The 15,409-nt window shown below is 45.9% G+C and overlaps 1 protein-coding gene across 2 annotated transcripts in view; it reads right to left on the reverse strand.

The window, feature by feature from the left end:
- Positions 1-10,939: 10,939 nt before the first annotated feature.
- The window catches only part of LRRIQ4 (leucine rich repeats and IQ motif containing 4), a 43,805-nt gene continuing 39,335 nt past the window's right edge, over positions 10,940-15,409 (reverse strand). For both annotated transcript variants that reach the window (XM_038749027.1, XM_038749018.1), the window contains exon 6: positions 10,940-11,575. In XM_038749027.1, the coding sequence (XP_038604955.1) occupies positions 11,411-11,575 (165 nt within the window). In that variant the 3' untranslated portion in view covers positions 10,940-11,410. The remainder of the gene's footprint in view (positions 11,576-15,409) is intronic.

Raw genomic sequence — 15,409 nt, forward strand, 5'->3', positions numbered from 1 at the left:
GAGCACTTAGGCCTTCCCTGACTAAGCCCTCCTTCCCCCTTCTCCCACTCCCTTCTACATCATCCTAACTTGCTCCCTTTATTCATCCCTCATCTGGAAAATGGGGATTAAAACTGTGATTCCCCCCCCACCCCCCCCATGGGTTACAACCTGTCTGCCGTGTGACCTTGGGCAACTCACTTGACTTCTCTGAGCCTCAGTTCCCTCATCTGTTGAGTGGGGATGAAGACTGTGAGCCCCACGTGGGACAGCCCGCTCACCTTGTATCCCCCCCAGCGCTTAGAACAGTGCTTTGCACATAGTAAGCGCTTAACAAATGCCATCATTATTATCACCTTGTATCCCCCCCAGCGCTTAGAACAGTGCTTTGCACATAGTAAGCATTCAACAAATGCCGTCATTATTATTATTATTATCCCCTCTCCCAACCCCACAACACTTCTGTACCTATCTGTCATTTATTTATTTATAGTAACGCCTGTCTCCCCCTCTAGACTATAAACTCACCGTGGGCAGGGCCCGTTATTGGGTAGGAACCATCTCTATGTGTTGCCAACTTGTACTTCAAGCGCTTAGTACAGTGCTCTGCACACGGTAAGCGCTCAATAAATACAATTGAATATTGTGCTCTCCCATGCGCTCAGTACAGTACTCTGCATACAATAAGTGCATAATACATGCCATTGATTGATTTACTGATTGGCAGTCCCCACTGACCTAATACAAGGCATTGAATGGATATCCCCATTCAATCAATCAACTGTATTTATTACACACTTCCTTGGTAGACAGTAAGCGCTCAATAAATACAATTGACTGACTGATTGACTGCACCAGAAACTCGGTGCAGTTAGATGGGATCTGGCCAGGATTATTTCTGGGCAAGACCAGCCAGCCGGCCACAGTTTGGGTGAGGGAAAGGGATGTGGGAAGACAGTAAGGAACGGGAGCTGGATGGTTTGGAGAGTGTTGGAGGAAAAAGGAGTGTCCCAGGGTCTTTGGGGTAAAGGAGGAGGAGCTGGGAGCATTTGTGCATGCATGTGTTTACTGGAGCAACGTGGCTCAATGGAAAGAGCCCGGGCTTTGGAGTCAGAGGTCATGGGTTCAAATCTCAGCTCTGCCAATTGTCAGCTGTGTGACTTTGGGCAAGTCACTTCGCTTCTCTGGGCCTCAGTCACCTCATCTGTAAAATGGGGATTAAGACTGTGAGCCCCCCCGTGGGACAACCTGATCACCTTGTAACCTCCCCAGCGCTTAGAACGGTGCTTTGCACATAGTAAGCACTTAACAAATGTCATCATTATCATCAATCGTATTTATTGAGCACTTACTGTGTGCAGAGCACTGTACTAAGTGCTTGGGAAGTACAAGTTGGTAACATATAGAGACAGTCCCTACCCAGCAGTGGGCTCACAGTCCAAAAACATCTTACCTTAAAAGCCCTACTGAAGGCTCACCTCCTCCCAGAGGCCTTCCCTCACTAAACCCCCTTTTCCTCAGCTCCCCTTCCCTTTCACATCACCTCGACTCACTCCCTTTGCTCTTCCCCCTTCTCCCCACCCCACAGCATATATATATTAATTATATATATAATATATATATATATATTAATGGCATTTATTAAGCGCTTACTATGTGCAAAGCACTGCTCTAAGCACTGGGGAAGATACAAGGTGATCAGGTTGTCCCATGGGGGGCTCACAGTCTTAATCCCCATTTTACAGATGAAGGAACTGAGGCCCAGAGAAGTGAAGTGACTTGCCCAAAGTCACACAGCTGACATTTGGGGAAGCCGGGATTTGAACCCATGACCTCTGACTCCAAAGCCCGGGCTCTTTCCACTGAGCCATGCTGCTTCTCTAGAAGCGTGGTTCAGTGGAAAGAGCCCGGTCTTGGGAGTCAGAGGTCGTGGGTTCTAATCCCAGCTGCACCACATGTCTGCTGTATGACCTTGGGCAAGTCACTTCACTTCTCTGTGCCTCAGTGACCTCATCTGTAAAGTGGGGATTAAAACTGTGAGCCCCCCGTGGGACAACCTGATCACCTTGTAACTTCCCCAGTGCTTAGAGCAGTGCTTTGAACATAGTAAGTGCTTAATAAATGCCATCATTATCATTATTATACATATAAATGCACACAATATGTGAATGACGTGAATGAACAGATTACCTGAAGGCAGGTTACCAGGGTGGCAGGCGTCCCCATAATCTGGGCAGCAGTCAGGCACGGCGCGACAGAACTCATCACAGTAGCAGCCACCTCTCTGGCACTGGTGATCTGCCCTGGGGCAGCAGAGCGGAGGGTGATGGGCGCAGCTTCCTGACGCGGGGGAGATACGAGGTAATCTTAGAAAAGCCGCACGGTGTAATGGATAGAGCACAGGCCTGGGAGTTAGGAGGTCATGGGTTCTAGTCCTGCCTCCGCCACTTGTCTGCTATGTGATGGGAACTGAGGCCCAGTGAGGTGAAGTGACTTGCCCAAGGTCACACAGCTGACAGTTGGCGGAGCCGGGACTTGAACCCATGACCTCTGACTCCAAAGCCTGTGCTCTTTCCACTGAGCCACGCTGCTTTGGGGATTAAGACTGTGAGCCTTATGTGGGACAGGGACTGTGTGTAACCTGGTTATGTTGTAGCGAGCCCAATGCTTAGTACAGTGCTGAAATGCCACTATTATTATTATTAATATTATTATCTCCTGTTCTGGCCAGACCTGAACCTCAGGAAGGATTAGAGCACAGTGTGGGGTCGGGATGGGTGGGTGGAACAGGGAAGAACAAGGAAGGGTGAGAGAAAAGGAGATGAAATAGATCATTAGGGAAAGGAGAAAGAGACAGGGTCAAGAGAAGAGGAAGGAAAAGAAACACAGAGGAGGAGGGAAGAAAGAAAGAAAGGAAGGGAAAGGGTAATTTGTCCCTTATCCCCCTTGAGAATAAATATCTTTATCATAAAAATATCTTCTCTTCTTAAACTGGGTAGGCTGTGAGCCCGCCGTTGGGTCTCTATATGTTGCCGACTTGTACTTCCCAAGCGCTTAGTACAGTGCTCTGCACACAGTAAGTGCTCAATAAATATGATTGAATGAATGAATGAATGAATGAATGTGACCTTGGCCAAGTCACTTCACTTCTCTGTGCCTCTGTTACTTCATCTGGAAAATGGGGTTTGAGACTGAGAGCCCCGCATGGGACAGGGATCGGGTCCAACCTGATTTGTGCTTAGTACAGTGCCTGGCATATAATAATAATGATGGTATTTGTTAAGTGCTTACTATGTGCAAAGCACTGTTCTAAGTGCTGGGGGGGATACAAGGTGATCAGGTTGTCCCACATGGGGCTCACAGTCTTAATCCCCATTTTTACAGGTGAGGGAACTGAGGCACGGAGAAGTTAAGTGACTTGCCCAAAGTCACACAGCTGACGATTGGCGGAGCCGGGATTTGAACCCCTGACCTCTGACTCCAAAGCCCGGGCTCTTTCCACTGAGCCACGCTGCTTCTAAGTGCTTAACAAATACCACAATTAAAGATTAATCAGGTTAGACACAGTCCCTGTCCTACATGGGGCTCACAGTCTTAATTCCCCTTTTACAGATGAGGGAACTGAGGCCCAGAGAAGTCAGAAGACTTGAAGTGACGTGAAAAGAGAGACAAAGATAGTCTTCACTGATCTCCCTTCATGGCTCTTTTCCTAGTAGTCACTGAACAGTATTTATTGAGAACCTAGTGTGTGCAAAACAATGGAGTAATAACTTGGAAGAGTACAATACACTAGTTAAAACATACAAACCCTGACCACAAGAAGCTTACAGTCTTCCACTCCCAGCTCTTTCCCTCCTTACCGCTGGCTCTCCTCTTCCACGTTTGCACCTGTATCCAAATGACGTGATCCAGTCACTTTACCTCCAATCAATCGTATTTATTGAGCACTTACTGTGTGCAGAGCACTGTACTAAGCGCTTGGGAAGTACAAGTTGGCAACATATAGAGACAGTCTCTTCCCAACAGTGGGCTCCACAAAATGAGAGGACTCTGGTGTCTTCACAGAAGGAGAATTGGTGGGGCAGGGCCAGGAAAGGGACCCTGTTGCCCAACAGCAGCATGACAGTGGAAAGAGCATGGCAGTCAGAGGACCTGGATTCTAATCCTGACGTTGCCACTTGTCTGCTGTGTGACCTTGGGGAAGTCACTTAACTTCTCTGTGCCTCAATTGCCTCCTCTACAAAACTGGGGATTAATCAGTCATATTGATTGAGCGCTTCCCATGTATATAGCACTAGAGAAGCAGCATGGCTCAGTGGAAAGAGCACGGGCTTTGGAGTCAGTGGTCGTGGGTTCAAATCCCGGCTCTGCCAATTGTCAGCTGTGTGACCTTGGGCAAGTCACTTAACTTCTCTGGACCTCAGTTCCTTCATCTGTAAAATGGGGGTTGACTGTGAGCCCCCCGTGGGACAACCTGATCACCTTGTAACCCCCCAGCTCTTAGAACAGTGCTTTGCACATAGTAAGCGCTTAATAAATGCCATTATTATTATTATTTCCTAAATGCTTGCTACATGCCAGACACTTTACAAGGCACTGGGGTAACTACAAGCTAGTCAGGTTGGACATAGTCCATGTCCCACCTGGGGCTCATAGTCTTAACCCCCATTTTATCAATGAGGTAATCGAGGAACAGAGAAGTTAAGTGACTTGCCCAGTGTCACAGAGCAAAGTATCAGTGTTGGAGTTAGAACTTGATTTCCAGGTCCGTGTTCTAGCCACTAAGCCACGCTGCTTCTCGCCGTACTAAGCGCTTGGGATAGTACAATATAACAGATTTGGTGGACATGTTTCCTGCCCACAGCAATCTTACCGTCTAGAGGGTTAGGACAGTGAGCCCTATGTGGAACAGGGCCACTGTCCAACCTAACTCTCTTGTATCTACCCCAGCGCTCAGTACAGTGCCTGGCACAAAGTAAGAGCTTCACAAATACCAAACAAAAAGAACAACCACGCAGTAGGGAGGTTGCCCCTTTTACCCCTCCCCACCTTCCCTTAAACAGATGCCTGGCCTTGATTTTAAGGAACATAAAAACCTTCCTCTTCTTGTGGATAGGATCAACAGGGGACAATCTCTGAGCAAAGGCTGCTGGTTTAAGCCAGTGTGGAAGGTGATATTTCATGTTTGTTGTGAAAACAGCAATGGGCACAGCTACCAGACGAAGGAGTACAGCTGGACCCTGGACACCTGGAGTCTCTGAGGTAAATTCTGCCCCTTCTAACTCAGAAGATTAACTGTTGTGCCAGGCTCTCACCCTGTTCTCTCAATGGATAACCCCTCCGGCCTCAACACAAACACACACCCAAAGACAGTCTCCTGAAGGTGCATGTACACTAAGACTCAAGAGTACACAAAAGCAACCAGTGTCTTCCAGACATGCTGGAAGCAGGCCCCGCAGGAGAAGCCTGCTGTCATAGCTGTGGCGGGATGGATTAACCTCAGACATGAGCTCATCCCTCCGCTGGCAGGGATTCCCAAATTTGGGCTCCCAGGGAAGAAAACATCAGAGTCCAGGACCCCACCAGTTCTTTCCCCCAAAGAAAGCCAAGGCCCGAGGGCTAGGGCCAGGACTGGGAATTTCCTCTCTCCGCTCCACAGTTTCTGTGCTGCTCCCTAAGGACCCAGCTCCATTTTGGTGTGGAGGAAATTGGTGGGGAGTGAGTGAGAGAGCGATCCTAACAAGATTCAGCATGTACCTGCCTTAATAATAATAATTTTGGTATTTGTTAAGTGCTTACTATGTGCCAAGCACTGTTCTAAGCGCTGGGGGAGATACAAGGTAGTCAGGTTGTCCCACATGGGGCTCATTATCTTAATCCCCATTTTCCAAATAATAGTAATGACATTTATTAAGCACTTACTATGTGCAAAGAACTGTTCTAATCGCTGGGGAGGTTACAAGGTGATCAGGTTGCCGCTCACAGTCTTAATCCCCATTTTTACAGATGAGGTAACTGAGGCACAGAGAAGCAAAGTGACTTGCCCAAAGTCACACAGCTGACAACTGGCGGAGCCGGGATTTGAACCCATGACCTCTGACTCCAAAGCCCGGGCTCTTTCCACTGAGCCACGCTGCTTCTCTTAAGCTAATATCTACCTGCCTCTGCTCCGCCAGGAAGCAGCGTGGCCTAGTGGATAGAGCACGGGCCTGGGAGTTAGAAGGCCCTGGGTTCTAACCCCAGCTCTGCCACTTGTCTGCTGTGTGACCTTGGGCAAATCACTTACCTTCTCTGTGCCTCACTTCCTTCATTGGTAAAATGAGGATTAAGATTGTGAATCCTGTGTGGGACAGACACTGTGTCCAACCCAATTATCTTGGGTCTACCCCAGTGCTTAGTACTGTGCCTGCCACATAGTAAGTGTTCAACAAATATCATAAAAACAAAGAACAGAAACAGGTATCTTATCCCCATTTTACAGAGGGGAAATGGGAGCATGTATATATGTTTGTACATATTTATTACTCTATTTATTTTACTTGTACATATCTATTCTATTTATTTTGTTAGTATGTTTGGTTTTGTTCTCTGTCTTCCCCTTTTAGACTGTGAGCCCACTGTTGAGTAGGGACTGTCTCTATATGTTGCCAATTTGTACTTCCCAAGCGCTTAGTACAGTGCTCTGCACATAGTAAGCGCTCAATAAATACGATTGATAAATACGATTGATAAAGAACTAAGTGGCTTGCCTGAGGTCATACAGAAGGCAAGAGGCAGAGCCGGGATTAGAAATCAGGTTTCCTAATTGCCAAACCTGTGCTCCTTCCCCTAAGCCATGGGATTCCTATGTCATCCAAACAGGGAGGATTATGGAAGGGACAGGAAGAGCTTTGTTTTACACTGTCTAGAGGGCAGGGCTTGAAGCGAGATGACTTGAGTTCGAGTCCCGAATCTGCCACTGGTTTTTTGGGACCTTGGGCAAGTTACCTAAACTCCTGGCATTAACGTCACAGCTTTGTATGGATCCTCGTATGGGTTCTAACCCTGGCTCCGCCACTTGTCTGCTGTGTGACCTTGGAAAAGTCACTTCACTTCTCTGTGCCTCAGTTACCTCATCTGTAAAAGGGGCTTTGAGATCGTGAGCCTAACATGGGATAGGGACTGTGTCTCACCCGATTTGCTGGTATCCACCCCAGTGCTTAGAACAAAGCCTGGCACATAGTAAGCACATAACAAATATGCATGGTTGTTAATGATGTGCATATGGCTTTGATTCTATTGGTTCTGATGATTTTGACACCTGTCCACATGTTTTGTTTTGTTGTCCGTCTCCCCCTTCTAGACTGTGAGCCCATTGTTGGTAGGGACTGTCTCTATATGTTGCCGACTTGTACTTCCCAAGCACTTAGTACAGTGCTCTGCACAAAATAAGCACTCAGTAAATACGACTGAATGAATGAATAACAAATACAATAATAATAATAATTATTATTATTATTATTATCCACTGTTCCCCCAGTTGCAGATCTGGCATCAACTACACCCCAGAGTACTAAAAAGGGGCCATAGAGAAGGGAAGGCATACCCTCAGGGTCCCCAAACCCCAGAGGGTCTGAGCCCCTCACAACAGAAGAAATCAACCAGAAGAGAGAAGCTCTTGTATTCCCCCATCCCTCAGTTCTGACACAGCCAAACCGACAGTTGAGACCACCTCACCTGTCTCAGAACTTGGGAACCCCATGAAATAGTAATGAATAGAAATAGAAGCAGTGTGGCTCACTGGAAAGAGCACGGGCTTGGGAGTCAGAGGTCAGGGGTTCAAATCCCAGCTCTGCCACCTGTCAGCTGTGTGACTTTGGGCAAGTCACTTCACTTCTCTGGGCCTCAGTTCCCTCATCTGTACAATGGGGGTTAAGATTGTGAGCCCCACGTGGGACAACCTGATCACCCTGTATCCTCCCCAGTGCTTAGAACAGTGCTTTGCACATAGTAAGCGCTTAACAAATGCCATCATCATTATTATTATTATTAAATAGTATTGATAAGCAGCATGGCAGTGGCAAGAGCATTGAGGACATGCATTCTAATCCCGGCGCTGCCACTTGTCTGCTTTGTGACCTTGGGCATTTCATTTCACTTCTCCATGCTTCAGTTCCCTCATCTCTAAAATGGGGTTGAAGACTGTGAGCCCGTGGGACAGGGCCTGTATCCAACCTGATCACCTTGTATCTACCCCGGCACTTAGAACAGTGCTTGGCACACACTAAGCACTTAGCAAATATCATAAGTATTATTAATTATAATTATTAGCTCTCTCCTAAGGTCACAGGGATTCTGGAAGGGCCATAGTGGAGACCTGAAAGACGTCCTGGGGGAGAGTCCAGCTGCCCACAGCGGAGGGAGGAAACTGAGTATCTCGAATCCCCTCTGCTCCAGGAGCTGCTCGGCTGTTTGAGATGTGAAAGAAGTGGGGTAGGGGCTGCTCACCTGATATCTGGCGGGGAGCCGCAGTGCTCAGCAACAGTAGGAACAGGAAGGCTAACCACATGGCTGCACCGAAAGAAGCAGAGGCTAGGCACGATGTTTTTTATAGCTGCCCTGCTGGCCTCACCAGGTGAGCTCACCTGGCAGCTGGACCACCGGGAAAGGGCGATCCCGACACCTGGGACAGGTGCGGACAGCTTGGATCACTGGGGAGGGAGGGAGAGAGGGTGGACGGCACTAAGGGATGGGGTGGGAGCCGGTTCTTAGAGAGGGTCAGGAAAGTTCTGCCATCCCCCTTCTCGACTGTGAGCCCACAGTTGGGTAGGGACCGTCTCCATATGTTGCCAACTTGTACTTCCCAAGTGCTTAGTACAGTGCTCTGCACACAGTAAGCGCTCAATAAATACGATTGAATGAATGAATGAATGAATGAATGAGAAAGAAGCCCCGGCCGCTGACTCTTGGGAATCAGCTCTGTTTTATTTTCTCATAATAATTTTTGGTATTTGTTAAGCGCTTATGCGCAAAGCACCGTTCTAAGCGCTGGGGAGGATACAAAGTGATCAGGTTGCCCCATGTGGGGCTCACAATCTTAATCCCCATTTAACAGATAAGGTAACTGAGGCCCAGAGAAGTTAAGTGACTTGCCCAAAGTCACACAGCTGACAAGCAGCAGAGCTGGGATTTGAACCCATGACCTCTGACTCCCAAGCCCGGGCTCCTTCCACTGAATCCTGCTGGTTATCTTCCCTCTCCTCTCTGTGGTCTTTCCTCTCAAAAACACCCACCAATCAATCAATCATATTTATTAGCGCTTACTTCATTCATTCCTTCAATCATATTTTTTGAGAGCTTACTGCATGCAAAGCACTGTACTAAGCGCTGGGAGAATACAGTGGATAGAACACAGGCCTGGGAGTCAGAAGGTCATGGGTTCTAATCCTGCCTCTGCCACCTGTCTGCTGTTTGACCTTGGGCGAGTCGCTTCACTTCTCTGGGCCTCAGTTACCTCATCTGTAAAATGGGGATTGAGACTGTGAGCCCTATGTGGGACAGGGACTGTGTCTAACCCAATTTGCAGGTATCCACCCCAGCGCTTAGTACAGTGCCTGGCACGTAATAAGCGTTTAACAAACACCACAATTATCATTTATTTTCTTTTTATTACTTAAATACAACAATAAAGGGACACATTCCCTGTCCACAGTAAACTCAAAAATAATAATAATACTGATAGCATTTATTAAGCACTTACTATGTGCAAAGCACTGTTCTAAGAGCTGGAAAAACTCATTTCCTGACCGGCATTCGAACCCGGGCCACGGCGGTGAGAGGGCCAAATCCTAACCACTAGATCACCAGGGACACACATCTACAGGGAGCTTATTTTGTGTAGAGCACTGTAATAAATGCTTGGGAGAGTACAGTATAACAGTATAATTATGGTAGATACGTTCCCTGCTCACCAGAAAGAAATGGTTGGTGCCAATCTGGGACAAATCCAGGCAATTCTTGTGGCAATGGAGAATGGCATATCCAATTCCTTAATAGGAAAGCATTCTTATTCAAGATCCACAAAAACACTGTGCTGGGACCAAGGGGAAATGGAGAAACAATTCTAAAATCTGTGATGTGGGAGGAAGGGGGAAGAAGTAGAAGGTAGATAAAGGGCGAAGGGCCCAAAGGGCAAAGAGAAGCAAAGTGGCTTAGTGGGTTCTAATGACTGCTCTGCCACTTATCAGCTGTACGACTTTGGGCAAGTCACTTCACTTCTCTGTGCCTCACTTTCCTCATCTGTAAAGTGGGGATTAAGACTGTGAGCCCCACGTGGGACAACCTGATTACCTTGCGTCTACCCAGTGTTTAGAACACTGATTGGCACATAGTAAGCACTTAACAAATGCCATCATTATTATTATTATTTTTAGACTGTGAGTCCACTGTTGGGTAGGGACTGTCTCTATATGTTGCCAACTTGTACTTCCCAAGCGCTTAGTACAGTGCTCTGCACACAGTAAGCGCTCAATAAATATGATTGATTGATTATTATTAAAGGGGAGGAGGGGTCTGTAGGGTCAGAGAGGCTACGTGGAGATTACCTGATCGCCAAGTAGAGTCACTGGGGTAGGTCACTGTCAAACATCCATTTCTGGATCATTTTAGTTAAAATAGAGTTGGTTCAGGACTCAATCCACCATTATAACACCGCTCCTATGAAAAAACTAGCTCCAACCTAGAACTTTTTGACTTAAAATACCGTTTTCAGAGACTATTAGAGTTGTAAGTCTGAGGGCTTTCCACATTTATATATACATATATATCTCACTACTGTTTCTTTATACATGAAAACAAATTGAACAAATTTAAGAATTGTACTTTCCAAGTGCTTAGTACAGTGCTCTGCACACAGTGAACGCTCAATAACTATGATTGAATGAATTAATAATAAACATAGAGACACACTGGTTTTGCTTATTGAATTTGAAAGTTTATTGAGTCACTTTTAGAACTTTGGAAAAGTTCTTCGTTCACTAGAATAGTATCATGGAAGTTGCTTCATAACAGACTTTGTCCTTATTCACAGTTGGACTATAACAAACTCAACACGCTCCATTACACATTCACGTCCTCTTTAAGCTGTTACCTGGGTCAATAAATGATATTTCCTTAAATTCCTCTACATTGGATAAAGTATTTGCCCCTTAGGGCCAGAAACTATTATCTTAAAGGGTTGTAATGATTCCTTGGTCACTTGGTGTATTTAATTTCCAAAGCAAGTGTGGGGATTCCTCAATCTAGGAGGAAAAGTGTCCTCTTGGATGGAGCCAAACCCAAATATGATGAATTACAGATGAATATTCATGATAACCTTTGTGGTGAAGAGTCTTGCCTACTGTTTTTTGTTCTGCTCCCCCTCAAGACAGTAATTAATTTGTCCTATGTAGAATTAGTTCTTTTTGCCTTTGGACCCTATTCCAGGCTTTTCTTTGTCTTTTTTCTTTGCTTTCTTGTCTCTTGCAGAGCCCTTCTTTCCTTTTTTAAATGATTTCTGCAATTCTGCGTAAGGCCCCAAGCCTTTCCTCACCATCAATCCACGCCACCAAGCCTGAATCTGTTAAGAAAACATAACAAATATATTGTATATAATGTGGCATTTATTAAGTGTTTACATATGCCAAGCCCTGGGGTAGGTAGAAAAAAATCAGTTTGGACAGAGCTTCTGTATCGTATGAAACTCTCAGTCTAAGAGAAAGGGAGAATAAGCATTTTATCCCAGTTTTACGGATGAGGAAACTGAGGCTTGATGTGTGACCTTAGGGGAATCATTTAACTATTCTATGCCTCAGTTTCCTCATCTGTAAAATGGGAATTGAATACCTGTTCTCCCTCCTATTTAGACCATGAGTCCCATGTGGGACAGAGACTGTGCCTGACCTGAGGCCTTCCCAGACTGAGCCCCCTTTTTCCTCTCCTCCTCCCCATCCCCCCGCCCTACCTCCTTCCCCTCCCCATAGCACCTGTGTATATGTTTGTACAGATTTATTACTCTATTCATTTCACTTGTACATATTTACTATTCTATTTATTTTGTTAATGATTTGCATCTAGCTTTATTTCTATTTATTCTGATGACTTGCCACTTGTCCACATGCTTTGTTTTGTTGTCTGTCTTCCCCTTCTAGACTGTGAGCCCATTGTTGGGTAGGGACCGTCTCTATATGTTGCCAACTTGAACTTCCCAAGCGCTTAGTACAGTGTTCTACACACAGTAAGTGCTCAATAAATACGATTGAATGGATGAATGAATGATTAACTTTTATTCATTCATTCGATCGCATTTGTTAAGTGCTTACTGTGTGCAGATCACTGTACTATGCACTTGGGAGACTACAACACAACAATAAACAGTCACATTCCCTGACCACAATGAGTTCACAGTCTAGAGTTGGGGAGACGGACAACAATACAAATAAATACAATTACAGATACGTACATAAGTGCTGTGGGGTTGGGAGGTGGAAAGAGCAGAGGGAGCAAGTCAAGGCAATGCAGAAGGGAGTGGGAGATGAGGAAAAGTGGGGATATCGGAGACCTTTTGGAGAAGATGTACCTTCAGTAAGGCTTTGAAGCCTCGGGAGAGTAACTGTCTGTCGGATTTGAAGGGGGAGGGAATTCCAGGCCAGAGGCAAGACTTGGGCTGGGATCGGCAGCAAGGTATAGTGAGAAACTGTGCACCAGAGGAGCGAAGTGTGCAGGCTGGCTTCTGGAAGGAGAGAAGGGAGGTGAGGTAGGAGGGGGCAAGGTGGTGGAGAACTTTAAAGCCAATGGTGAAGAGTTTTTGTTTGATGTGGAGGTGGATGGGCAACCCCTGGAGTATTTTGAGCAATGGGGCGATGTATCCTAAATGTTTTCATAGAAAAATGATCCGGGCACCAGAGTGAAGTATGGACTGGAGTGGGGAGGGACAGAAGTTTGGGAGGTTAGCAAGGAGGCTGACGCAGTAATCCAGGTGGAATAGGTTGACTGATTGTATTAATGCATTCATTCATTCAATCGTATTTATTGAGCGCTTACTGTGTGCAGAGCACTGTACTAAGCACTCGGAAAGTACAAGTTGGCAACATATAGAGATGGTCCTTACCCAACAGTGGGCTCACAGTTTAGAAGGGGGAGACAGACAACGAAACAAAACATATTAACAAAATAAAATAAACAGAATAAATATGTACAAATAAAATAGAGTAATAAATACGTACAAACATATATACATATATACAGGTACTGTGGGGAGGGGAAGGAGGTAAGGCGAGGGGAATGGGGAGGGGGAGGAGGGGGAGAGGAAGGAGGGAGCTCAGTCTGGAAAGGCCTCCTAATGTGGTAGCAGTTTGGATGTTAACAAGAACTGTTCTTATTATTTTTATCATTACTATTATTATAACTAACGGAATCCTCACTTCATGCAGAAACTCCTGCCCATCAGCTTTAAGGCACCCAATCATGTGTACCCCTCCCTATTTATCCTCATTCTTTTCCCACTCCAACCAAGCCCACAGGCTTTGCTTCTCTCATGCCAACCAACTTCACTGTGCCTCACTCTCACCTCTCTCATCATCATCATCATCATCATCATCATCATCATCAATCGTATTTATTGAGCACTTACTATGTGCAGAGCACTGTACTAAGCCCTTGGGAAGTACAAATTGGCAACATATAGAGACAGTCCCTACCCAACAGTGGGCTCACAGTCTAAAAGGGGGAGACAGAGAACAAAACCAAACATACTAACAAAATAAAATAAATAGAATAGATATGTACAAGTAAAATAAATAAATAAATAGAGTAATAAATCTGTACAAACATATATACATATATACAGGTGCTGTGGGGAAGGGAAGGAGGTAAGATGGGGGGATGGAGAGGGGGACGACGGGGAGAGGAAGGAAGGGGCTCAGTCTGGGAAGGCCTCCTGGAGGAGGTGAGCTCTCAGCAGGGCCTTGATTGACCATCTTGATCGACGATCATCATCGACCTCTTGCTCAAACCCTCTCTCCTGCCTGGAACTTTCTTCCTCTTCTCATAAGGCAAATCACTGTTCTCCCCATCTTCGAGTCTTTCCTCCTTGAAATCACATCTCCTCCAAGGGGGAAGACCCTGACAAATTCCTCATCTCTCTGCCATATATCCCCCCCTACTGAATCACTTTTGTGCTAGAGTCCATACTGCCTAAGAACTTAGGTAAAAATAATAATGTTGGTATTTGTTAAGCACTTACTACATGCCAAGCACTGTTCTAAGCTCTGGGGGCGGATACAAGGTAATCAAGGTTGCCCCACATGGGGCTCACAGTCTTAATGCCCATTTTACAGATGAGGGAACTGAGGCTCAGAGAGGTTAAGTGACTTGCCCAAAGTCACACAGCTGACAAGTGGTGGAGTCAGGATTAGAACCCATGACCTCTGATGCCCAAGCCCAGGCTCTTGCCTGAGCCACGCTGCTTCTCTATGCTCTCCAACCCACTCCCTGCCACAGTAATAATAATAATAATAATAATGTTGGCATTTGTTAAGCGCTTACTATGTGCAAAGCACTGTTCTAAGCACTTGGGGGGATACAAAGTGATCAGGTTGCCCCACGTGGGGCTCACAGTCTTAATCCCCATTTTACAGATGAGGTAACTGAGGCTCAGAGAAGTTAAGTGACTTGCCCAAGGTCACACAGCAGACATGTGGCAGAGCCGGGATTCAAACCCTTGACCTCTGACTCCAAAGCCCAGGCTCTTTCCACTGAGCCACACTGCTTCTCCAGTACTTATGTACATATCCTTTTTTATGGTATTTGTTCCATACTTACTATGTGCTAGGCACTGTACTAAGCACTGGGGTAGAGACAAGTTAATCAGATTGGACACAGTCCTTACCCCACATAGGGCTCACAATCTTAACCCCCATTTTACAGATGAGGTAACTGAGGCCCAGAGAAGTGAAGCGAGTGGCTCAAAGTCACACAGCAAACAAGTGGCAGAGCTGGGATTAGAGAAGCAGTGTGGCTTAGTGGGCAGAGCACAGGCTTGGGAGTCAGAAGACACGGGTTCTAATCCTAGATCTGCCACTTGTCTGCTGTGTGACCTTGGGAAAGCCACTTAACTTCTCTGTGCCTCAGTAACTTCACCTGTAAAATGGGGAGTAAGACTGTGAGCCCCATGTGGGACAACCTGATTACCTTGTATCTACACCAGTGCTTACAACAGTGCTTGGCACATAGTAAGCACTTAATAAATACTATAATAGTAACAATAATAAATAATAACTCAGGTCCTCTAACTCGGGTACATGCTCTAACCACTAGGCCACTCTGTTTCTCTATCTTTTCTATGTCATTGTTTTTCCTACCTGTAATTTATTTTAATATTTGTTTCTGTCACTAGACTGTAAGTTCTTGGAGA

This window comes from Tachyglossus aculeatus, chromosome 1, assembly GCF_015852505.1.
Source record: "Tachyglossus aculeatus isolate mTacAcu1 chromosome 1, mTacAcu1.pri, whole genome shotgun sequence".
NCBI classification, from domain to species: domain Eukaryota; kingdom Metazoa; phylum Chordata; class Mammalia; order Monotremata; family Tachyglossidae; genus Tachyglossus; species Tachyglossus aculeatus.